General features: G+C 41.6%; 1 protein-coding gene across 1 annotated transcript in view; it reads right to left on the reverse strand.

Moving 5' to 3' along the window:
* Nucleotides 1–470: 470 nt before the first annotated feature.
* Parp12 (poly(ADP-ribose) polymerase family member 12) overlaps nucleotides 471–27,053 on the reverse strand; it is a 35,744-nt gene continuing 9,161 nt past the window's right edge. The window contains exons 4-12 of the mRNA XM_028768445.1: nucleotides 23,259–23,360; nucleotides 21,469–21,592; nucleotides 16,685–16,880; nucleotides 12,921–13,062; nucleotides 10,239–10,335; nucleotides 5,269–5,344; nucleotides 4,100–4,230; nucleotides 3,053–3,204; nucleotides 471–1,696 (exon numbers count right to left, since the gene is read on the reverse strand). Coding sequence (XP_028624278.1) covers nucleotides 1,371–1,696; nucleotides 3,053–3,204; nucleotides 4,100–4,230; nucleotides 5,269–5,344; nucleotides 10,239–10,335; nucleotides 12,921–13,062; nucleotides 16,685–16,880; nucleotides 21,469–21,592; nucleotides 23,259–23,360 — 1,346 coding nt within the window. The 3' untranslated portion in view covers nucleotides 471–1,370. The remainder of the gene's footprint in view (nucleotides 1,697–3,052; nucleotides 3,205–4,099; nucleotides 4,231–5,268; nucleotides 5,345–10,238; nucleotides 10,336–12,920; nucleotides 13,063–16,684; nucleotides 16,881–21,468; nucleotides 21,593–23,258; nucleotides 23,361–27,053) is intronic.

The following is a 27,053-nucleotide window of genomic DNA, read 5'->3' on the forward strand; positions in this document are numbered from 1 at the left end:
TCCTACTGAGGCCAGTGATATGAACTCTGTTATTTCTTGCTGTGGTCTGAATGTTTCATCTCTAAACCCATGTTAAATCTGCACTCACAGGTGACTGTTTGGGGTTGTGGGTTCTTCAGAAGGTGATTGGGTCCAAAACAGGAATCCCTCATCAGTGAGATTAACACCCTTATTTAATAAAGGGCCTGGGATAGTCTCTTCCACCAAGGTTATGTTGAGAAGATGGCCAGCTATAAGGAATTATCTTGACCAGACCTGAATCTACACGTGCCTTGATCTTCAACTTCCTAGCCTCCAAAACCTTGAACAATAAATGCCTAGTGTTCATTAAAACCACTCAGTTTATAATAGTTTGCTCTATCAGCCTACAGGACCAGGATAATCCCAACACACAGCAAATCCCACACACAGGTGGCCTGGTGCCCACCTGGTACTCTTTATATATAGACCATGAAAAATGAACACCAGTCTTCATCAACTTCATATAGTCTTTTATTTCCATACTCTCATGTGACATTGAAGCACAGATATTCAATCTCATTGAGACATAAAACCCACACCTGGAAGGTGTCCAGTGTGCTTAAGGGATTTGGTACAGGCACTTATGGGCCAAGCCCAGGACTTAGGGGGACACTAATGTATGTTTCCTGCCAGAGAGAGTTATGCTTCACTTACAGCAAGACTGCCTGGTTATAGTGCCAAAGCAGGGGCCAAAAGTGACAGAGATACCGAGGCCTTTCCTGTAGTCCCCTTCCATAAAGACCACTATGCTACTCTGACAAAAAGCAAAATGGACCACAAGACCCTCCAAACCAGAATTGTTATAGAGATATAAACTCTTCACAGTTAAAACAAATCCATAAAACAGTATGTATAAATTCTGTGCTTGGTCTTAATAAACATCAAAGTCAGCAAAGAGTTAAAAATGTAATGTTAACATTATTATAAGTCAAACTTCGGCTCATGACCGCTACTGCTAGGATCATAAGCCAACCTAAAAGGACCTAAAACCTAAAACTGCTATCAGACAAGGGTTAAGACTGTGGCTTGAAGTCAGGCCTGGAAATAGAGGCTTTTCATTCCAGCTGCTCAGGAGACAAAGGCAGAATATAATTTAGCAAAACCCTGCCTCACAATAAAAACATTTAAAAAGGGCTGGGGGTGTAGCTCAGTGGTAGAATGCTTTTCTAGCAAGCACAAGGCCCTGTGTTCCATCCCCAGCACTAGGGGAGAAAAAAAATGTAATTTCACTGAGAAGCCAATATTAAACAAGAGTTCATTAAAAGTTTTGTTCAAGAAAAAAAAAAAACTTTCCAAATGGCTCCACCAGACAGATGTGGCAGAAACACCTAATGCATCCTTGCCATGCTTTACTGTCGGCTGGTGAACAAGTTGCCTAGGGTAACAAAGATGGAGGGGCCAGCAGGGGGCTTGGAGGAGGTAGAGTATTGGATGAGGTACTCGGGGTAGACCTGGTGCTTCTCAAAAACTACAAAGATGGTTGGGTCGGACATGCTGTTCACGCAGCTGTCGTAAAAGGCATTGCTCTGGCCTTCCTTGGCAGGAGGGCGGACGAAGGAAGTGCTGCCCCTGACGAAGTCTCCAACCAGCACCCGGGCCAGGAACATCGTGTGGGAGTGTGTGTCGGATTTACTGTAGTGGTGGGAATAGGCGGCATCTCTTGCAAAGTAGCTCCCTGAAACGATACAGACAAGCTGCACAGGGCACTGGAGAGCACATCCTCCTGGTAATGGGTGATACCAGCAGTTCTCTACCCTTTTCCTTACTTGTGGAGGTCATCAACACCTCTCTATGTGGTAGCGCATTCAAAGAGATCACCTAATTCACTCTATTCTCAGCTCCAAATCCAGAGAAAATCTAAAGTCTGTTGATAATTAGCTCTAGACTTAAGTTTCCCATCTATAGAATGGAGCCGCCCCATCTAGTCTCAGTTGGCTGATATGGAAACTGAGTAACATTCCTCTTACAGAACTATTCTATAGATACCAGTAACCCACCATAGAGAACATGATTCTTCTCAGATGGGAACCTCACCTAGAAGCTGCTCCTTCTACATGGGATTCCCAAGTCTATCAGCAGCTTGGTGGTCCCACACACGACACTACATCAGACTGAAACTAATGGACAGCAGTCCATGGAGTTAAGAGTAAAGCAAACTGACTCTTTTTGTTGCTACTGGTGGTGGTGGTTTTTTTTGTTGTTGTTGTTTGTTTGTTTTTTGAGACTGAGGTCTCTCTACATAGCCCCTGCTTTCCTGGAACTTACAATGTAGACCAGGATGGCCTCATACTCAGAGATTCACCTGCCTCTGAATCCTGGGTGTTGGGATTAAAGTTGTGTGCCCCCATGCTTGGCCAGCAAACAGATACTTGAATTTTCTAAATTTGGTTATCACTATGTGGCTACAGGAGAAACCTTCTTCTTAGTGAGTGCTGAAAGGTGAAAAGGTACCACAGATGCCAGCTACTTGGAAATGGTTCAGAAATAAAAAGATGAAAAGGCCAACATGGCAACATATTAAAATACAGGAATATGGATACAATGTATACAAGAACCACACAGACATATGTAAGTATATAAACACACAGCCTGCAACTTCCCTGTGAGTTTCACATTACTACCAAATACTGTTTCAAAATGAGCAAGAGAAAAGGAAGCTAGAACTCACGCACTAGATGACAGTACACAGTCTCAGGTTCCTGTTCTACGAGCATCAGGAAGGCACAGCCTAGGGTGCTCAGCAAGGTTAAAAAGGGGTTGCTCTCCTTTTCCAACTCTCACCACCTCTCAGGGCATCCATTCGACAGGAAACAAGTCTCAGTGAGGCAGGACTGCCATAAGTTGACTGAGTTCTTGATCATACATAGCAGAGCAATAGCCAAAGCACTGCCAGCTGAGGGTGGAGCTGTTCCACAGAGGCCAGAAGGCCACTTCTCACTGGCAGCATGGACTGGCTGGCTCCAACTGTAGCCTCTGTAAGGCTGTCTTCAAATCATTTCCCAATTACCCTTAGAAGCCACTCCTGCCTTACCTTTGCCATAGGACGTGCCGTGCAGACCACAGACCCGCCAGTCAAAGTTCTGCTGGCAGATGGCATCCACGAAGTTGGTGCTAGTACCATGAAACAACTGCCTCTCATCTACTTCCTTCCCCCCGTTTTGCTTCTGCATCTGGCCTTTTTGCCTGGAATAGTAGAGACATACATGTTAAGGGAAGAAGGTACTGACCTCCAAAGAACAGCCTCCTCAACCAGTTTTCTAAAACAGTATCATGTGACAAGAAGAGGAGGGCCATGGCTGCCCTGGCCAACTCCCGGAGGCTTGAGCCACAGAGCACAGGTAGAACAGGCCAAAAAGCAAAAGCAAAGCTCCCCCTCCATGGCAAGTGGTTCCAAAAGCAGACAGACAGCTCCTGGAAGCAGGCATCGGCCCCTCTTCCACCCAGCTCCTGAATGGAGCTGAGCCTGGGAAGCTGGGAGGTGAAGTTAAGGCTGCAGGTCTGGCCTGAGAGGGCCATCAACCCTCAGAGCCCATCCTCCCTTCTCTACCATGACTGTCTCCATTACTGCAGAATGTGATCATCCCAGGCCCATGTGAGGACCAGTCGGTAGGCCCCAGGCCACCATTGAGAGCCATAATGAGTTTCTACCCTGTGTGGAGAAATGCTGGGTGACCATGATCATGCTGGTCCTCATGTGACAGCCAGATAAGACAGACAGACAGATGATGTTCCTGCTCTCTAGCTACAGCTTTACATTCTTGAGCCTGATGGTGTGAGTGAACTGTTTTGCTCTGGTCCCACTGATCTTCAAAGTCAAGAGTGGACTAGAGTGGGGTCTGGCTTTGCTAGTCCCAGAGAGAACAGGACCTGTGTTAGGGAACCTTTAGTCCCTCACCTTTGCAAGGGGTCACTTCCTCATACAGCCTTAGGATAAGAAAGTAAGACAACAGAGACAGTTCAAGCACACACGTGAGCTTGATGAGCATGGTGCTGCCTCTGACTGTCCTGAAGAGGCAGAGCATGTTGATAAGTAAGCAGCTAGCAGGACAAGAGAGAGCTCGCTCTCAGTCACACATACCACTGGTAGACCTCCCACAGGCCCAGGTTCTGGATCCGCTCGATCTTCTGAACAAAGTAGAAAGGTAGTGTACGGTTGAAGAGGTTCCATACCTTCTGATACTCTTCTGAGGAAGAACTCAGAGTGATCTTCTACAAGAGGAAAATATCTTTCATGTTATGGTCATATGACTCAAATACATGAACTGTTCCTGCGACCACTAGCAACCTCTATTAACTTCAGGATAAAGCCAAAAAATGATGGCTTGCTCCCTCTTTCTTGGGATGCAATCTCTCCAGATATGGAATCTTTATATTATAATAATAGTAATAATAATAAAGTGTGTGTGTGCGTGTGTGTGTGTGTGTGTGCGCATGTGTATGATATACCTCTTGTTCACTTTGAAAATAGCCCTTAAGTCAGGCAGGTGGTATCTAAGCCACCATCCTAAGTGTCTTTAGGATGTCAGTCATTTTAGATGTGTGTCTTTTACATCCCACACAGGCCAAAGACGAAAACATAAGAGCACATGGCCTGTGAGAACTGGAATTAACAAAGGTGTGTGAGCTCCTCTAGCCCTTCACATGCTGCCTCTTGTTACAGTTTGTGTGTCCTTTGTGCTCTGTGAGAAAAGTCCTCTCAGGACAGGCTCCATAATGGAAGAATCTGTCTGCAGTGTTTGGCATATTCCCAGCATTGGAAATCAGCCAACACGCCTCCTACTGATGGAGCAGTAGCGTCACGACAGTGTTCTGCTGCACAACACTGCTACCAGAAAGCAAACCTCAAACGAGCTACTGAATTGGCTTCCTGTCTACTGCTGTCTAGTGCCTTCCCCTCTAAATGTCCCTCATCACATTCAAATATTCCCATTTGTCTTCATGTCTTAGTGAAGCAGACTGGTTGGTCTTAGAACCCCCGCTTAGAAGGCCCTTACTTCTGCTCTTCCTGGCAAATGTCACAGCTGATCCTTTTGTCTCACATCACCCACCTCCTCTCTCTGGGAGCTATGTCAACTCATACAAAGTCACCCAGCCTGAAAATCCCCGAGATCTACAAAAACAAAGCAGAAAGCCCACATGTATCTCTCCCCTCTGGTGTCATGAGACCCAGCTGCATAAATCTTTCTTTTCACACTCATCCATCTCTACAGAGCCTCTCTGTCTAGCTCCAGGGTGTGAATTCCATACCTTAAATCCCAGGTCTGGCAGGGCTGCAGGGTCCCAATAGTCTGGGATGCTCTTTGGGCCTTGTAACTTAGTATTGCTAAAAGGTAAACAAAACTTAGACTCTTAATCTTTAGACACATTGAAGCCTATCACAGGTGAAGTCTACTTAACCATATCACCAGGCCTGAGTCTCAGTGTAGTGTACTTAAAAGCTAGAGGACAAGGAAGCACACACACAGTATAATGTTCCCAACAAAAGAGCACTTTCATCTTGCCTATCAGCCAAACCAAAAAGCTATCAGTCCTGAGAAATGCACTTCTCACTTGCATACCACCAATCACACTGAAGGGACAAAGCATTTGATTAAAGCAGTATACACAGGCCCCAGCCTTTAAACTCTTGAAATTCAAAAGGTACCAAAATGCTTTTTTGAAGCCTTAATGATATACACTTGCCATACAGAAAATGTTTTCAGCCGGGCAGTGGTGGCGCACGCCTTTAATCCCAGCACTTGGGAGGCAGAGGCAGGCGGATTTCTGAGTTCGAGGCCAGCCTGGTCTACAGAGTGAGTTCCAGGACAGCCAGGGCTATACAGAGAAACCCTGTCTCGAAAAACCAAAAAAAAAAAAAAGAAAATGTTTTCAAAGCTGTAAAATTGGTCCCCAAACCCACTTGGTAACAGAAATTTGAGTTAAGCTGAGAGGCTACCTGTGGCCCGTTATTTGTCTTTCTTAAATGTGCATACATATAAACACACTACTGTGCTAAATTAAAGGATGTCATGTAACAGAGGCACTGCATTACCTTCTAAAAATATAAACAAATAAAAGCCACACTAAAAACCATATGACTCTAAGGGCTTAGGACATTATTGTCAAAACAACAATCCAATTCATTTCCCTCTCATTGAAACCTCCGCTGTTCTTCCTACAACAGATCTATCGTCTGTTTCTGCTGGCATGGGACATGTCCCTTCACTCTAAGCCTCCCAGACATCCCACAAGTAATTTTCCTAGGAAACTATGACAGTTTAGAAATAACTAAGCAAGGATCACCGGAATAACAGCCTCAAGTTTCTCTTTTCACTGACTTTGCCTATGAAGATGGTGAAATTATCAAGCAGATTATGATCAGCAGTTATTCTTCCTATGCTTAAAGAAAACATTTGGAACATACATGTAGGGAAACCATAAAAAGACTTACAAGAACCAATAGAACTGCGAGGAAAGCAGAGTGGATCCTTGACAACAGAAACTCAGTGGACAGGCTAACTCACAGGCTCACCCATCTATCAGGGCGAAGTGAGCTGAAAGAGATGTGGAATGAAAGAAACCAGAAATACAAGTTCAAAAGCACAGAGATGGGAACTGTGGGAGAAAGGCCTAGTGTAATCCAGACAAGAACCTAAGGAAGCTCGAGACAGAGCAGAACTGACACATCAACCATAGCTTTAAGAAGCCCATAGAATCTCAATAAATATAGAAGAGTAACTTTAAACACAAGCCTACACACTTAAGAGTGAGGTACAGAACTCCAAGACCTTTAAAATTAGCCAGAGGGGGAAAAGTATGGTAGCATCAAAAAGTGCTAGTCAGACCAACAGCCAGTTTCTCCAAAGCTACAGTGGAAAGCAAAAGACAGTGAGTGGGGAGGCAGCTCGGGTGCTTAGGAGTCTGTACCCAGTTAAAAAGTGTCTTTCAAACACAAAATAAAGACTCAGACAAACTAGAATCAACCACATCTTTCTTCCTCCGTAAGATCTTACCTAAGAAATTTGAAAAGACAAACCAAGGTTAAAATGCGAGTAATTTAATGAGACCGTCACAGTATAAAACAACAGTGTCTCTTAAAGTTAAAACAAACAAAAAAATCAAGAGGAAAATATGAAGGTCTTTACAGTAGGAAAGCAAAAACATTCATTTATTTGTGCCTAAGTGAAGAACCCACATAGTTTCTTACATTGTCTTTAACATACTGAACAACTTCTAAACTAGTAGAGAGAGAAAACATATTTTTAAAAATCAAAAAAATTAATTTTTATTACACTTAATTGTGTGTATGAATGTGTGCACATGTATGCATATGCACAGGCACATGTGCCACAGCATGCATGTGCACACGCACATGTACCACAGTATGCATGTGGAGGCCACAGGACAATCTGTACTTGCTTCTCTTCTACCACTCCGTGGGGTCCAAGGAACTGAACTTGGATGTGTCAAGCTTGGTAGTAAATGCCTTTACCCACCGAGAACCATCTTCCCAGCCCTGAATTATGTTTATTGAAAATGGAACTAAACTCAATATATACAAATGCAGTTTCAAATTTTACATTAGATGATGCTCCCTAAGACTAAGGTATGGTTTATGTGTGCACAAGCACCCACTGTTACAGACAAATAGCTATTGTCCAAAAGCTGAGGAAGAAAGCTAGCATCTCGCCTGCATGAGCAGGATGTGATACAGCCCTCAGCACACAGCCCCCAGAACAGGAGGTCTTGAATCACTTGTACTTTATTTTGTATTTCATCAAAATAACTACTTTTTGGTGTTGCTAAGAATCAAACCCAGGGTCTTGCACTGAACATGCTAAGTATGTCTATTTATGGTCCCCTAAAACTAAGTTAGAATGATGACAGAAGAAATCTAGTCTCGCCGGGCAGTGGTGGTGCACGCCTTTAATTCCAGCACTTGGGAGGCAGAGGCAGGTAGATTTCTGAGTTCGAGGCCAGCCTGGGCTACAGATTGAGTTCCAGGACAGCCCGGGCTACACAGCGAAACCTTGTCTCGAAAAATAAAAACAAAAAAAATCCAAAAAAACAAAAAAAAAAGAAGAAAGAAAGAAAGAAAGAAAGAAAGAAAGAAAGAAAGAAAGAAAGAAAGAAAGAAAGAAATCTAGTCTCAGAAAAGAGACAAACAAGAAAACTTCCAAATTTTGCTTAGGGCAAACTCTGCATAGGGAAAGAATAAAAAAAAAATACTTCAAGTTATAGGACCATCATAATCAACCACAACTAAACTTAGAGGCAGTACCAAAGATATTGGCATTGAACCAACACAGTAAAAAAAAAAAAAAATACAGCTCTAATGAAAAAAACCTTATAAATAGTAAGGTACTAAAGCAGATAACAAACCAAGAGGATATACTTGAAGTTCAGAGCAGCAGCCAAGGGCTAAAAGGCTATAACAGATTAAAAACCTCTCAGCTGGAAGGTGCTGTATGAGGACCCGGGTCTGAATCTCAGGCACTCACAATGGAAGGAAGGAACCAACTCCCAAAAGTTTTCACCCCATCTTCTTCTATGAATGGTCCATGCTCATGCAAGTGTGTTTTCACACACATTCATCATACAAGCACACAATCATAATAAACAAAAATCAAATTTAAAAACTGTCCACAGCAGAAAAATGAAGTGGGAGAATTGACCCTTATGTTTTAAAAATCTATATATTCAATCTTGTTCATAAAAGAAAGCAAACTAAAGTACACTGTGAGAATGGCAGAAGCCCAAGAGCTTGATGGGTCACTAGAGGCAAGAACAATCAGCAAATCATGACTGTGCTGGGGACATAGTGGCCCAAGTTCATGGAAAGGAACTCAGTTTGCTTTCAGACTTTGACCTGACAACATCCAAGTCCACTAAAGAGTTCTTTGTAGCATTGTATTTTGTAATAGCAAAAGACTGAAAACACAAACATCACGAAAGAGGGACAAATTAATAAACTATACTATATACAATCGCTAAAGGGCCACACAAGCAGGAGCAGATTAAAGATGCAGAATTGTGTATATATAGGTTACCTTTTATGTAAGCAAAGAAAGGAAACAAGCAGACAGCTTTATGTGTACTCATGCATATATACAAATTATTTTGGTTTTGCATGATAAACACAGAAAAGAGCAATCAGAAACAAAAATGGTAAGTTACCTCAATGGGAACAGGGTAAAGAGACACAAACTATGGAGTACACTGTATTACAAAGAGTTCTGACTTTTAAACAAGTGTATGTTTTACATTTCATCAAAAATAAACTTTAAGAAAAGGAAAAAAAAGAGGGCATATTCTCAAGAAATTATGCTGTTGTATTTGAGTCACAAGGCATATTTCTTGGACTGATAATATACTTTTCCTCTTACTTACACCAAATCTTTTTTAAATGGACTCCCTATTTTATAAACACAATCATTAAACTTTACCCCTGAAGTCTTCAGAGAACCAACAGAACCCAAGCAATCCTGGCTTCTTAGGTTAATAAAGCTATGGGCAGCTAGCTACCTTGTTGGCTTAAAGTCCCAGCTTTGGCCATGGCAAACTTAAAACGTAAGAAAAACTCGGTACATCTTCACTATCCAGGCCGTCTTCTAGTACATATGTAGTCTGGCTAGCTCCAATCCTCTTGCACCTGCCCAAGATTAAACCACTCTTGCTTTAAAGGACATCTGATCAATAGAGAGAGCTCGAGAATTTTCCATCTGCTACAGAAAGTCTCTCTCCTCCTTTATGTTCTGCCTATGGGTTTAATTAGAGGCCCCAGCAGCCATCCTGTGACACAAAAAAAAAAAAAAAAAACCCACTGTGAAAGTGAAGCTGGTTTGTTAATGACTACATACTACTTTCTTTATTTTGGTATTCCATGATATTCAAGAATGAAATACACAGGCCTTTATTATTTCATTACTTCAACATTTGTAAAGATTTAGGTTTATAATTTAGTTGTCATATCCAACAACAAACTGATGGGCTGGTTTCAAATCTAGCCAGGTTTTCACATGCCAACAAACAGCCTTGTAACTGAAATGAAACCCACAATGCTAATTCTCACTATGGCTTAAAGACTTTCCTGACTAGTTGGTTTGTATGACAGTAGTACGCTAGTCACACATGCCAGTCAGTACCCTTCCATGATGTCCGAGAAGCTTCCTGTAACTGAAAGCAAAACATTCCTCAACTAAAACCACACACCAAGCAAGCTCACAAATGTTACTTACCAGGACTGCTTCATCTGCACATCCTGGGCAGACACATACTTGGGTCTGCGGCAAACCTTCCTGACAGTGCCATATACAAGGTTTTTCTGCAGAAAGGCTGAAAAACATTCCAATGAAAAAAATATACATTTTCTTTCTCTTTCTCTCTCTTTCACACACACACACACACAGTGGGGGTACATGCACAGCAGTTAATGTTCTATAAATATAAATTAAATGGGTTGGACAGATAATACAACATGTAAAACCCAAGATCCATCTTAAAAATAAGGCAATTTTATACATTTCAAATATTCATAAAGAAAATAGGTATCCTTAGGAGACTGAGTTTAATGAATAGAGAAATGATTAGTAATTGATGTATCAATTATACATCAGTGCTTTTGAATTGTTCCTTCCAATCATATTTAAATTAATATTTGGCTCAGCATTTTTTTCCAGCTTGGATGTAAAGAAGTTCCAGCCAAGCTTGAAACCGAATTACTGTATCTTGAGTTAATGTAATTTATGTGGAATAATTTTGTCCTTGTAACGTTTTTTAAAAATTGAGTAAACTGACTCTAAAAAGCAGTTTTAATCATCTTTTCAAACCTATGTTCTCTTTAATAAGCTAAACATCTGACTCACCCTCAGTATCAGATTCACCTCAAGAATGAGGGTGTGTATCATCCACCCTTTGTACTGAAATGACAAATGTCTACAAGTCGTGTCTCCTAGCAGGTGCTACTTTTACCCTAAGATGTATAAAGCCAACTTTGATTTTCATTTTAAGAACACTGTAATACTAAAAATTATAGATGTCTGGACCTCAGCTATCTTTGCACAGTGACTGTATAGTGACTGGAGGGTGTGTCCCTTACGCTCAGCTAAACCCATTGTTTCTTGTGTCCACTGTTCACACAGCAGCTTCCACAATCCTCCTGCCCCCCTCGTTTAGCCTTCCACTGGTGCTCAGCTTATTAACACACTTGGCTTATCATCTATAATGAATCTCAGATGATCTTTCACTAGTAAGACTTGGCTATTCAGGATACATGGACTGGCTACATATATACGACACATCATCTCTAACCTTCCATGGAGAAAACAGAGCCCCTTTCCCTAATAACCTTGTTGTTTTCCTTAATTCATACTGTGATGTATCCCTAAAGGAGCTTGCTTTGGAGGACTCTGCCTGTTGACAGTCAGGGACTAGAATGTCATGACTCTGCTTCTAGAAACTTGGCTATTGCCTTGAGTTGCTCTTTTATGGCAAGGATCTTTACCAGAGCTGGTTATCTCCAAACACAGAGTAAGTCATTTGGGCTGCTGTGCATATACAGTTTGAAAGTATTTGCTTCCTAATAATCAGTAAGTGTATGTGGCAGTTTGGTTTGAGATTCTATTTCACTATATACAGTAAGGACTGTAGGTGAAGCCAATGACTTCCATCCTTTTCTTTTGAAGATTCTATTATGTACCAAAAAATAAAAGCAACAGGCAAACTGTGACCATCTAATGACCTTAGGTCAGGCCACTGTGAGCGTGATTTTTCTTGCTACATGCCTATAGATATGGCTATAGCCTTGTCCTAAAAGCCACCTCTATCTCCAGAGACTGAAGTCCAAGTTGAGAACTAGAAAGGTGTCTGACATTTTTGTTGTAACTGTTTTATGTTTTCCAGATGTTTAAGAGCATTATTCTAAACCTTGGTTAGCATCAGTTAGAGGAGTCCTGCCTTTTCTACCTCCCTGCTCTCTTCTACACACCACTGCCAATTACAGTAACTGCCATTTGTGACACCTGTGCCTTGGCTGATCACCTCCAGTAGAAGTCACACCCCTAGAGAACAGAGGAAACTTCTCTGAGAGGCAAGACAAGTTGGAGGGAGTCTTCCTTAAACAAAAACCACAAGTGCTGTAAAAGCACAAGCCAAAAATAACTGGCCCAAAGCAAGCAACCAAGTGATTTTAGGAAAATTCACTAATGGCACTTTATTGCTTTCCACACAGAACAAAGTATATAAAATAGTGGGGGTAGCCAGCACACTGCACCAAAATCAAGTCCTGTGAATTCCCTTTAACATGCTGGATTTGCAAGATGCCAAATATAAATTATTATATGTAATCAAAACTGAGCAGAGCAGATGGGTATGTTTGCATGGAGATGGCATGGGAAATGACAGCAAAACTGAAAACATTCTCACAGATCAGCCACTGAAGACTAGCCAATGGGGAATCGGTCTGCTTTTGTCTGTTAAGATATACGGGAAAAATCATCTCAGACCCAGCTTCTGGACACTACACATACAGAACTTTTAATCAGTGTGTCCTATAACATGCTAAACCTGACTCTGCCCCATCAAGGCTGAAAGAAAGATGGTAGCTTCAGTGCCACACCAGGAATAATATGGTGACACTCTATAACAGAGCCACTTGGGCCTTGTCAGAGACTGAGGTTAGCCATCAGAAACAGAACAGCCTCACTACTCACTGACCCTGTCTTTCCATCTGTCAGAAAAGCTCCTCATCCTCACGTCCTCATGCCCTCAAAGCACATCTCCCTGACAGCGAAGGGCAGTATCATCTGTTGATGGGTCTCTCTGCCTTTTGGGATAAATATACCCTCCTTTCCCTTCTTACAGCAGCCAAGGCCCCAGGTTAATAAGGGAGGGCTAGACTCTACTCCACAAGTAAGAGGTACCTTTGAAGTCTAACTCATAGTTGTGTTTTCCGGCCTGGAACTTCAAGGTGGCTGCCTGGGCATCAGCCCCTGGAACACAGAATGCCAAGTAAGCCTTTTCCACATCACTGCTGCTGATGGTAGTCACAGGGTGTCCTGTGCCCTGTAAGGGGAAATTCAGAGATGTCATGGAGGCAAGAGACTATTGGAGATGGATTATTCTTAATACAAATGTAAACAATTAAATGAATTAATCTGGTAGCTGTATTTCTTTACCTTGTGTTAGTCTCCAATGGCTGCACAAAGAAACCAAGATCTATTTAAAATTGCACCTCAGTAACTGACCCATTAAAGGATCTATCTTAACTTTCTATGCTAGTCTGGCTACCTCCCAGGCCCATCCCATGACACTTGCATACTAGTATTGATCTTTAGACCCTTTCCTCAGGGCTCCAATTCCTCCATCCTACTGGCAAGACTGTTGTCCTCTCCTTCCTCTAGCTAGCAGATGTCCTGCCCTATTCTCTCTTCTACCCAGCCATTGGATGATCAGCATTTATTGACAAGGCAGAGAATCAATGGTAAGAACTATTTACACAAACAGGAGATTCATGGTATAAGCATTACAATGCTGTGTTGGGATTGAAACAAGATGTGAGGGCAGAGAAATCAGCATTTGAATAACCCAAGGGTACACTTTCCACAGCATACAGAACCTTGTCAATCCAGCCTCTGTTTTAGACTATAAATAATCTTGTTACAGGAAAAGAGGAAGGTACCAGAGAACAGAGTGAGGGGATGGGGAGGGGATATGGAAGAGAAAGACATGACTCTCCCGAAGCTATTCTTATAAACAGAAGACAGTAACTACAGGTCCTGCTAAGCAGGGTAACTGGGATATGAGCAACAAAAAAGTATACAACAGCAGAAAAAAGCCTAACTCAGCAGGAAAAGGTACTTGCCATCAAGGCAGATAACCTGAGTTCAATCCTTAGGAGAGTCAACTGTCATTCACACAAATAAACAAACATTTTTTAAAAAAATCTTCAGAGTAGATGGCATAACCATTCAAATGATGGTAAAATATCAACAGCACATTCACATAGTTACTTAAGTCATCAGATCGAACAATGCTACTTCTTCTGAAATGGCTATTTTACAACAGTAACCATTTCTCTTAACTCCCTGGCAGCCCTCCGCCCAGTTTCCAGCCCTAGCCCTTCAAACTTCTCCCAACTGTTCCTCCCTCAGCTCACCAACAGTCTGCTTAAACTGGGAGACAGTCTCTTCTCCCAGTTTTCCCAATAGTAGCAGTTCTAAACTGTAACAACCGTACTAGCCTATCTGCTCAGCGCAGCTTCTTTGGCTCAATTGTCCCTAGCAGTATCTTCTCTTCTCGATCTGATGGCCCCCTCCCCCCACAGGCCCCCAGGTGACTTTTTTTATATTCCAGAAATCCAAGAGGTCACCAACATTTTGCCTTTTTCTAATTTGGGGGGTGGGGGAGGAGGCTCCCTCTCCCTGTTTCCGTCACAGGGAGTGAACCTATTTGTTGTCCCCTTCTTGATATTTTCTTCCATTTTTTAATCCCAAACTTCTCTATTCCCACCACATGTTTTCCAGCTGCTCAGCTGGCCTTTCTTCTGTTTTCTGATTCTCAAGCCTCTCTAACTCCACTCATATTTTTTCCTAGTTGCTTTTACCTATTTTATAAACAAAATAGCCTAAAATGAGTAGAAGAAAAAACTACTGCTGAAAACCATGGGAAGCATATCCTACCAAGAGCCTCAGCATACACCCTTGTCAGCTTTTAAAACAAAATATCCATCGCTCCTTTTCCTGCCTTTTGCTCTATGGTACTTGAAATCAAATCTCCCATTCTTCCTAGCCTTGTTGTAAAATATGTGGGCTTTTTTTTTTTCTTTTTTTCTTTCAATGTTTCTTTTTCCTACAAACAGCCCCACACCAAGCACCAGTTGGAGCGGGTCCCTGCAGGTTCAATTTCGAATGCAGTAGGCATGTGAGCATGTGGACACCAAGTGTAAACTGTTCCTGGACCATGAGAGGTGAGAGCATCGCCTATAGAAGCACAGCTCAGGTGGATGACGACATTGGCTCCCAAGTGGATAATGCCGTGATCACTGAGCAAGCCACAGCTAAACAGTTTAGATCTCAGAATGCACGGTGCTTTAACTGTGGAAGATATGGTCATTTGTAGAGACTGTGACCAAACCACCAAAGGTCTCAAATCTCAAAATGACTGGTGCTTTAATTGTGAGAAATATGGTCATTTGCAATAAAATTGTGAACAAGACATCTCTAAAAAGCAATGGTTTTTCTAAGTATAAACCACAAAAAGGTTCCAAGAGTATGCAGGCAATGTAGCAAAGGGTTACAAGTGGACCAATGAGTGTAAGTCCAAGAGAGACATCCCAGGCCATTTCTTGCCATCAGAAATAAAACTGGGAGCCTAGCTCTAGACTCTGCAGCAAAAGTAGAGGCTTTTTGCCTCTGCCAGCCAGGAAATAACAAACAAGCAGAAAAATCCTAAATATTGAAGATCTAATGCATGCTACTGCAGGCAGTGCTGCTCTAAGTATTGAAGATCTAATGCATGCTACTGCAGGCAGTGCTGCTCTAGACATGGCCACAGATAAACACTGTACACTGTCCCCCAAAATTCAATATTATAAAATATATACTGGAGTTTATGGTCCTTTGCCATCAGGGACAGTAGGAATGGTCTTGGGAAGAAGTAGATTGACTTCCCAAGGATTCATTGTGCATTCAAGAATCATAGATAAAGATTTCAAAGGAAAAATTAAATGGCCCATGTAAAAGGAGAGATGCAAGTGAACACAGGTGACAGGATTGCTCAGCTGTAACTGTTTCCCTATATCAAAGACAAAGCTGTTGCAGTAGAAAGATCAGGAAGATTTGGAAATACAGGAAAACATGTATTTTGGCAAACAGTTGTTAATAATTAGAATCCAACACTGAAGTTGCACATGAACAACACTGAAACAGAAGATTTGGATACAGGAGTTGATGTATCATGTTCACAAAAATCTTGGAATTGAGAATGGCCATTTCAAAAGGTTTACACCTAGTTTCAAAGAATTTGCACAGCCTGGGTATGGCTCTCATCACCTCATTTGAGGAAATAAAAATGACATTTACTAAGAACAAGAAACCTATGACTTGGTACAACCTCCAACAAACCAGGGAGCATAGTACCCATGAGGCCCCACAGATAATTTTCACTGTGGAAGAGGATTTCTACATAAATGGCTTTCTTCACATACTGCATTTCTACAAGTCTCCTGAGACTCCTTTTGATCTCAGCCATTGTGGACACCTTCAAATAATGGACAATGAGTTGCCTGGTTTGGGTTCAAAATCAATGGTATTATAAATTATTATTCTCACACAATCCTATCTCTAAAATTGTAGAAACAGGCAAGAAAGGCAATTTGAAAGCCTTCAACGTTATACTACAGTTATAATAGGCACTAACTCCAGAGTTTCCTACTAACTAATAAAATCAATGAAAAAGCTAACATTATAGCAGTTATTTAATAGTAAATAATATTCATGAGCTATTTAACATTAATTAATGAACAAAGACATCTAACCATTCAAAGATAGGTTTATAAAGATATACTGTCTCCCAGGCAGCTGGAGATTTTGCTGTCTACCAAATATGCTTCCTGGAACTTTGAGCTTTTGTTTAGTATGGCTTCTTCATCTTATATAAAACAGTTATCCTTTTTCACCACACTTACCTGTCGGCCGTATTCCTGCCAAGAACCAAACTCATCCATCCAATACCAAATCCAGTCAGTAGTGAGAATAAAATGTGGGGGTTTGGTGACTGAAGAAGCTGTGGAGAGTCGGCGAGCCAGAGTGTTACCAAACTTCATGGAATTAAAGTCTAAATTCTCAAAGTGAAAGCCAGCAGCGGAATCTGTGTACACAATCCTGCAAAGGAGAGTGAAGAGCAGATGAGAACTTCACCAATCAAACAACACAGCCATTGTGCGTCCACCTATGAGGATATACGATGGGGAGACACAAACAGCAAGTATGCTATACTCAGTCTCAGTAATGTCTCTAAAGGTGGGAAAGCTGCTTTCTAGGACCATCACTTCTCCTTTGTGAAAAAGTAAAATAAAGGTGATACAGAAGAAAATTCTGACTGTAAATATAGAAATGTTGGTTAAAATATTCTTTAAAATAATTAGGGGTGGAAATATGGCAAGGGAAGAGCACTGGCCTGGCAGTAACAGCACCCTGGGTTTGATCTCCAAAGCTACAAAAATAAAATGCATTTAAGCTGTCAAAAAATGAACAGAAATCCTTAGAAAACAAGATTTACAATAGTTAGCATGTAGTGAGCATTTGCCAGCACCTGTTTAGAAGAGTCAATCTTTACAACCTTATAGGATAAGACTGTGTAACAAACGGAAAAAGGCCATGAATGGTAGGAAACACATCTGAGCAAATACAGCCAGCAAACAAGATATACAGGAGACAGTCAGCCACCTGTCCAGGCTCCTTTTAAAATGTGGTAATGCTCAAAGACCAAAGGGAATCACAAAACCAGAAATGAGGACAGTGTCAATGAGGAAGACAAAGAGTTGTGGTTTTAGCAGCCAAGACAGCAGGGTAGGGGACACAAGCAAATGTAGTACCTGAGTAACAGTGAAGGCTGAATCTAAGGAGAGATTTTTTTCCCCCTCTAGTCCTGGATAATGAACCAAGGACCTCCACACAAATGAGGAACTCACTCCTCAACTGAGCTATACCAACTCTCTCTCCATTCTGAAGCAGTCATTAAGTTGTGCAGGCAGGTCCTGAACTTAGGATCCTCCTGCCTCACCTTCCCAACGAGATGGTATCACAGACCTATAGCCCTAGACCCAGCTCAGGAAAGCTACTTCTCACCAGGCCTGGTAGCACACACCTGTAATCCCAGTTCCTGGGAGTCTAGGCTGGATCAGAAGTAAAAGGTCATTCTCAGCTACACAGTATGCCTGAGAACAGCCAGGGTTACTTGAGACTCCATGTGGACAAAAGAGAGAGGGAAAGAGAGGGAGAAGGAAAGGAAGGAGAAAATAGAACAGAGATGGAATTCTGTATAGATAGATCCCAGGAGCACGCCAAGGCAGTCAGAAGGAAATTCACCTGCATACATACTGGCTCTGGAGGGAAGAGGAAAACTCCCCCAGGACTTAGGACCAGTCAAGCCTCCTACAAATTTTAGGATGTTTTACACTTTATGTGAGAATTAGCTGTAAAGATAATGGCTCCCAAAACAGAAAACGCAAACTCTCTGGAGGAACTCAACTCACAACAATTTCCAGAAATAAAAGTTTCATCAAACACAAACTTAAAATCAAATCACAGAACCAAAGACTTCATGAGAAAACAGTTGACAACAACAAACAGAGTCAGACGACTGAGGCACAAACCAGCATCTAAGGATGCCAACAATGTAAAAAAAAAAACGGTTCTTCTTAATTATCACAGTCTACACTGGCATTGAGAAACTTAACAAAGTGACCAGGTAAACTGGAAGAAGCAAGAACATTTATGAGCAAGTAATATATCATAAATTTTAAAGTCACAGACGGCCTCACTATATCTCAGATAAGACTGAACTAGTGGCCTGGGACTCTGAGAATTCCCCTAAATACACCAAAGAGAGGAAAGGGAATGAAGAAGTCAGAAGAAGGGAAGGTAAAGTGAGAGTGTTCAGTGTACACAACACGCACTTTATCAGAATCCCAGCAGCAGTTCTAGAGGAGACCAAGCCTCAGAAGGTGACCATGTGTGTACATAAAAATTACAAACACACAATTCTCCCCAAACTCACAACAGTCATTGTAATTTCAAGTCCAGAATACAGCAGAGTAATTTGAAAGCTGATTTTTAAATTCCTAAAAAGCAAAAATGTCAAGAAACAGGAGGAAGAGTAAGGAGGCGGGGAGAGAAGCCTTTGTCTTACCAGATCCCAGAACTTAGTACTAAGCTTCCACGAGTCAGACAGTGTAGGACTGACAGGCAGTGATCAGAGACCAGAAGTAGACAAACACAGGGAGCACTGAAGAGGGGTGTAAAAAGATGGTATCTGACAACTAAAATGAAAGTGGAATGTGTTAATGTTTTACCCAATTTGGCTCTCTTTAGGTTGTTTTAAAAATAAACATCTAGAAATGAGTATGATATGAGCTTATATGATATGAGTGTGCTTAGTAATTTAAATTTTATGGCAGGTATTTTAATCATGAGCAAATTAATTAAAAATGTTCAAAGTAGTTATTGGAGAAACTGGTGAATCACCTAAAAATGAAATTGGGCTAAAATTTAGTCACATAAAAAAGAATTTAAATATAGTGTTATACTTAAAATGTTCACTTTTAGAAGGAAACTCAGGAGAATTCTTTTGCTATTGCAATAAAAGAAGATTTCTTTTCCTTTCTTTTCTTTTTTTTTTTTTTGGTTTTTCGAGACAGGATTTCTCTGTGTAGCTCTGGCTGTCCTGGAACTCACTCTGTAGACCAGGCTGGTCTCAAACTCAGAAAAAAGGGAGATTTCTTAAGACATATAAAGTACAAAAACAAAAAGGAAAAGATGGACAAATATTTCTCTTTATTACAGGCACTATTAACTGGCTGAGTTTTTTTACCTCACATTTAATGTCCTCAAAATAAATGGATAAATAAAAACACAGTTCTTTTCATGCCTAAAATATGTTTAAGGACAGACAACACACAGGAAAGAAACCAAAAACAGTTAATGGACATGTGAAAATTTTTTCCTCATTGGAAATCATGGCTATGCAAACTGAGAAAACATTTTACACTCTAGACTCGTTAGTATGCAAATATTCAACAATACCAATATTGGGGGCATATCATTAAACACTGTTAACGAGGCTGGAAAGCACCACAATCACCTGAAAAACAATACATTATATCTCCTGTCAGGAGGACAAACACAGCCTACCTGTCAGAAGAATCTCTGGAAATCTCTCCATATAAACACATGTATGGTACACAGAAGTTGGTCCAACTAGTTCTGGGCCTGGTGTGCATGCTATCAGCCAAGCCCTTGGGAGGCGTGGGCCAGACTGACAGTTTATGGACAGCCTGTGCCACATAATGAGAACCTATCTCAAAAACCAAAATTAAAAAATTTTTTAAAGGAAAAAAAACGAAACCACAATGTTGTTAGATTCTAGGTCTATCAGTACACAGCAAATGGTTCAACTTATAGGTCCACAAATGAGCAAAGATAACCTAAGGTGAGAGGAGTCCGTGAAGACAGATTTAGAAAATGGGCTGAATAAAGAACCTTCTAGGGTTATGAGACAGTCTGTATTCTGGCTACATACACAAACACATTTACTAAAAGTAACTGAGTGATACACTTAATAAATGTGCATAACACTGTCTAAAATTAACTTCAAAGAGAAAGATTATGGATGGTGGGTGGGCTATTTAATCTTGCTAAGGGAATTAATTTGTTTCACATTCTTAGCCAATAGCAATTTGCACATATGCACTTTTTATTTTAGATACTCAAATTCTCTTTTTAGGGAGCTCAGCGGTTAAGAGCACTTGCTGCTTTTACAGAGGATCAGGTTTGAGTTCCCAGCACCTAATGTGGGTGGCTCAAAACTGCCTATAACTCTAGCTCCAGGGGATCCAATACCATTTTGTGGCCTCTACAGGCACCTTCCCTTGCATTCACACGCATGCACACACGCACAAATGCGCACACACACACATAAACATAACCAAAAATAAAACCCAAACATTTTTTATTTTAATAAAGATTTATTTTTATTTTATGTGAATAGGCATGTTGTCTGCACATATTTACCACATGAGTGCAGTACCTGAAAAGGCCAGAAGAGGGCCTAAGATCCGCTGCGATGGGAAGGAATTGCAGACAGTTAGCTACCATGTGGGTGACAGGACTTCTGGCAGAGTAATACGTTCTCTACCTACTATGATACCTCTCCAGTCCATGCCCAAAATAAAAAATTTAAAATTATCTTTTCAGCAATATATCACATCACATTTTAAAACAAGTAATGGCTAAATACCTACAAGAAGACTACCTGGGTCTTCCTTGTTTACATGAATTGGCTGAGTGAAAATGCTAGAAAAAATTTAAAGAATAAAACCATTCAGGTTAACACAGTTTAGCTGTGTGACTTTGTGGGAAAGACTAGAAGTTTACAAACTCCTAATTTGCAAAGACAATCTCTTGACTGTCTATAATAATGAATAACTGAATGATCAATCCCAGCAAGTAACTGAGGTTACTTGGTCTTGGTATAGAGCCTCCCTGAATGGAGGAAAGCAGGAGAACAAGTAACTAGGAGGACTAGTGTAAACCACATCCAGCATAAACATGGGCTTCCACCTCCAGATCAAGCTTTGGGGTGCGTGGAGACATGCATGCACGCAGACTATTGTTTAAACTAAAGCCCTTATGCTGCACACAAAAGGTTGGGCACAAAGCCAGAAATGGGGGAATGTTTTCACTCTCCTACCTGTCTTTACTGGGATTGCTATATGCCTCTTCAATAAGCTCCATGTTGTCCAAATCCTTCCATTTGCCTCCATCCAAGAATTGCCATCGATATGGCAGATGAAAATGAACTCGATGGCACTTATCTAAAATAGAAACAGAGTAGTAAGATGCCCTAGCAGTAAGCAGTGTAGCCCCACCCCATAAGTGTCCCAAGAAAGAGTATCTCCCCCATGCCCAACAGACTGAGGCCTCAGAAAGGACCCAGGGACCCAAGGCTGTGGCTAAAAGTAGACTTGGAACAGAATGTGGTGGCTAGGCCAATCATAGCTAGAGGTCCCTGGGAGAAGCCACTCAACCACAGCAGCTGGTGAGAATTTTGGCACAACAGTAGACTCAGGAAGCAACCCTTCCTCCCTGATGCTCTGCCCTCTTTATCTGCCTCACTGCCTCCTCCTAACGCCCCTACCTCAATACAGTCCAGGCTCTAGGCTTCCTGGCTGAGTTACTCAAATGTAATCTCAATTTGGAAGGCAAAGCACCCATAACCCCCTTCCTTCTTATATCCCTTAAAATGAAAGGCTACAGAGAAGAGCAAATGTAAAAAGTACTCTGCAGCAATGCAAAGTGCTCCAAAGAAAACAATCATTTAAGAATCCCCAAATTACAAAGCAGGCAGAATAAAATTGAAGCAAAAAGAGATTAAAAAAATAAGAAAGGAAACAAATCTTTAAAAACAAGAATGAAGGGGTAAGAAAGACGGCTCAGTCAGAGCACTGAGTGCTCTTCCAGAGGGCCCAGGTTTGCCTCCCTGCACTGACATGGTGGTTCACAACCTTCTCTAAGTCCAGTTCCAAGGGATCCGACACCCTCTTCTGGCCTTCTTGGCACCAGGCACACGCATGGTGCACAGACATACATGTAGGCAAACCACCATACACATAAGATAAAATTTAATTTGAAATAAAATACATAAAACAAGTGTGGCATAGCATACAGCACATGTGTACCACTGTAGATGGAGAACTTTCTGCTTTGCTCTGTGCTATCTCCTTCACAAAGTGAAAACATTCATGAATTTCTGTGTGACATCTAAAGACTAAAATGGAACACAACGTTTTGGAGGCTGCAGTCACAGGACTTGAGAAAGAATCTTTAGTCAAAGACTAAGTTGTCAGTGAAGAACACAAAGCTTTTGTGAAAATAATGATCCACACAAGAATTACTCTTTGTGGTAAGGAAGGCAAGCAGGGACCACTGGTCCAATACTCAAGGAAACCTTGAGCCATCCTCTAAGCACTAATACAAGTGACTCCATCTCCCACTGAGGCCTTCCCTAGTTTCTGAGACTCCTCTAGGCTGTCACCCACAGAAGTGGCCATTATCTTACCTTCTGCTAGATTGAGTAGCCCCATTTCATAAAGTTCTGTGGCCACTTGACACTCATGTGGTACAGGTCCAAAGTCATATATTCCCAAAAACTCATCTACAGCTTCATTTGAAAAATGGAAATAATTTCTTCTATCCTCAACAAAGCAGACTCAGAACTAGTTGAGTAAGACTCCTGCTCTCTCTGGGGTGCTTTATTTTTTTTTTATTTATTTTTTGATTTTCGAGACAGGGTTTCTCTGTGTAGCCCTGGCTGTCCTGGAACTCACTCGGTAGACCAGGCTGGCCTCGAACTCAGAAATCCGCCTGCCTCTGCCTCCCAAGTGCTGGGATTAAAGGTGTGTGCCATCTGGGGTGCTTTAAAGCAGTTCCAGTAATGAGAAGCAGTTTCCCTCCCACGAGAGGGAAGACCATCTGACTTACCTTGGAAGCTACAACTCTTCCGAATGTGGTACAAGCAAATCTGCTCACTCTCCTCCTGGCTAGGAGTGCCTGGTGACACAGGACCCGAACTGTCTTTTCTTTCTACAAAGAAACAGCACACATAGTTATGTCAGCTCCCAGTGACACTTTTCATGTAGGATTACAGCATTTCATGGCTAAAAGGGAGGAAGAATTTATCCATTTCTGTGCAAAAGTGGCCTAGGCAAACTGATAGAACCTATCCTTTGAGGGATAAAAGTACCCCCAGTCACACAGGTGGGCACCTGGATTTTAGGGTGACTCCTAGAATACCCAGCATACAGGTTTTGTTTTGTTTTGTTTTTTTTACAAAGTCCAACAAGACACCACAGAGGGGTATTTTTTTCAACTCTGACTATCCATCCAAATCACTAGGAAGGAAAAATAGAAAGGTATTTTAAAAATCACATTTAATTTCTATAGCAAATATTGTCAATGAAGTCTTTAGAACTGGGTACTAATAAAAAAAGGTAATATATGGAAAGTTTTTATCTCCAAATAAAATACTCTTAATTTTAGTTTATTTGTAGGGCTCTAAAAACAGGACAGTATATTGAGTTCTTTCAAAGTGTACCTGTCTTATTACCATTCCAATGCGTCTTTACCTATTATATTTACCCATTCACTTAACCCTAACTAAGAATAAGAACGCACTTATAAGTCTCCTCATTTACTCTCCTATCACCGGTCACTGTTGCCTGCATCTTCCCTTCTCACGTTATAAACTCCTGGACAGTCCACAGGCTGGGCCTCAAAACCCACCCCTGGGAGAGAGACCCTGAGGCTCTCTGTCTCCAGGGTCGTGACTGTGGAGACATAAGCCACTCAGCAGTGGATCCATCCCTCCGTTCTCAATAAAGTCATGATCCAGATGATGCTCTAAACATCATTTAAAGCAAAACCTCTGTGTATCTCGGGGTTAACAAAAATATCTGAAGAGACTGGGAGGACGGCTCAGTAAGTGCTTGCCTTGCAAGCTTGAGGATCACAGTTCAATCCCCCAGAGCCCACATTTTTAAAAGTCTAAGTGAGGCTAGAGAGACGGTTAAGAGCACTGGCTGCTCCTCCAGAGGACACATGTTCACCTTCTAGCACTAACACGGACAGTCCCTCACAACTATCTGTAACTCCAGGTCCAAGGGATCTGACACCACCTTCTGGTCTGTGGGCACTAACCAAGCAAGTGATGCAAAGACAGGCAAAACAGATATTCACATATAATAAAATAAAAATTTAAGCCGGGTATGGCGATACATGCCTTTAGTCAAAGCACTTGGTACAAAGAGGCAGGTGTTATCTCTGTTGAGTTCAAGGTTAGCCTAGGCTACATCAAGACTGTCCCTCAAAAAACATAACATTTTATTTATTTATTTATTTATTTATTTATTTATTTATTTATTTAAAGCTGGAAATGACTGGACACGCTTGGAGTCTTGTGTGGTAGAGACAGACAGATAAATCCCATGTAGCTCACTGGCCAGCCAGTCTAGTCTATCTAGTGAGGCCCAGGACAATAAGAGATTCTGTCTCAAAAAGCAAAACAAACCTACAAACAAACTGAAGGTAGACAGCATTTGAGGACTAGCACCTGAGATTGTCATCTGACCTCTACTCATATTAGGACACATGACCTCCTATTTACATATGAACATACCTATATGTGCACTCGTGTGCATGTGTGCGCACACGCGCGCGCGCGCACAAACACACACACATTCAAATAAAGAAAAAAAAACTAGAGGTAGCAAGAACTACTTTCAACTGTGCCTTGGCACTTACCTGATATTTTAGAAAAAAATCTATTAAAGGTATCTTGTATCTCAATGGCTGTATGAGTGGATGGGCATGATGAGGACCTGGAGGCGGAGGCCTGTTCTCATGTTTGCTAAGTCTAATTCCAGCCAGGACAGAGACTAGCGCATGCAAGTTCTCAACACTACTGAAATCAGAGCAGAGAACCGAGTGGCCAGCCAACAGCCTGTCCCATGAAGTCCAAATGAAGCAAGTGCTCAAACGCTCCTTCAAGGGCCACATACAGCACTTAGTTAAGAAATGACTGTTAAGTAAAATCTCTAAGCAGGCACAAAAGCATATACTACCAGGGAGACTGAAGCAAAAGATAATTTTGTTGACTTTGTGACCAGTATTGAGAACAAGATGCCATCTCAAAAAAAAATTTTTTTCATGTGCATTCTAGCTCAAAACTTTTAGATCTGTATTTTAGATGTGTATTTACTAAGAGTGTCAGCTAATAGAGATCAGGCAGCTAGAAAAGGGGCACATGAGGAAGAGAACTGGCCATACGGCAGGGAGGGTTAGAACACAGTTAGCTGGGAAACACTGGGAGTTAAAGGTTTAAGCACAGATAAGGTCTGGGGTTGGTGGGGAGAAAAGGGTAAGGGCACATTAACTGAAGCCAAGGCTCTATGGAAAATTATGGAAACACACTGCTCTATATGCCAATTTAAATTAAATAATTTAAAAAGAAGTGTGAGTAGAGGTACACTGGACAACTCTTTCCCTCATAACACATGGGTTACTAAAAAACCCTCAGCTCCAGGCATGGGTAGATACCTCTCCCAGTCAGGCACCCACCATAAAAACAGCACAGGCATTGCTATTGCTCGTTTGAGCAGCAGGGACAGATGGTTGCTGAAGATACAACATACTTTGATTGAAAAACGTAGAGACAGCAAACTGGAACTGACCTGAAATCATCTTCCCCGTTGGCTAATTTTCACAGTGCTAGAAGGCACAAAGCAGGCCACTGGGGGAGAAAGGTCATCAATGACATATCCACAGTGGGTTGTGCAAGCTACAGTATCAGCCTGTCAGGCAAGATATGCCTCCTGGTACAGTAACAGCACAACTTGGGTACAACTGGTCATTGGTAATCAACTGCTTCCTGATTGGATTTTGGCTTGCTCTCTAAGAGAGAATTCATGTTTTGTACTATAAACCCAAGCAAAAGTCCATGGCAGGAGAGGTCATAGGCATTAGAGGGTAACTTACTACTGTAGTTTTGCTAAAAGGACATGTTGTCAAACCACCTTTTAAATATGCATTTTATACCCATATATTAGGGTGCTCTCAACCTTGGTTTACAAAGCTTCCTTTGCAGTGAGCAGCTACCAATGCAGAATTATAAGTGGTCAGAGTGCTGAAAATAAGTGACCGTTACGTGCTTAGCCCTAAATAAGACATTTGTCTCAAGGCTCCTCAAGGCTCAGGGGATAAAGAGGGGGCAGGAAGAACAGAAGAGCGGGAGGACGGGAAGAGTGCTATGAAATGTTGTATTCTACACATAACACAGCCACTGCGCTCACACACTCTCAGCAGCTATAGTTTACCTGCATAAGATTAAGCAGTCAACATTCCACTATGGATACGAGACGGGCTCATGGGGCTACTCTATCCTAGCTGAGGAGCTATCGGCAAGTGATTACTGCTTGGGAGAGGAAGAGTCATTTTTCTTTGGTGGTGCAACCACTGGTCATTGGTAGGTTGTTCATCCCCAGGTGGATAGCCCCATGCCAACACGCATGCAGGCAACATTAATTAGATTCAGTGGTAAAGGTGCTTGCTGCCAAGTCTAACAACCTGGGTTTGATCCCTGAGATCTACACAGTAAAAGGAGAGAACAGGTTTCCCCAAACTGCTCTCTGACCTACACACATGTGCTATGACACACACATGCATGCATGCACACACACATATACATGTATACACACACATAAATGTAAATAATTTTTAAAA

The sequence above is a fragment of the Grammomys surdaster genome, unplaced genomic scaffold (genome assembly GCF_004785775.1).
Source record: "Grammomys surdaster isolate TR1022 unplaced genomic scaffold, NIH_TR_1.0 186, whole genome shotgun sequence".
Taxonomy (NCBI): Eukaryota; Metazoa; Chordata; class Mammalia; order Rodentia; family Muridae; genus Grammomys; species Grammomys surdaster.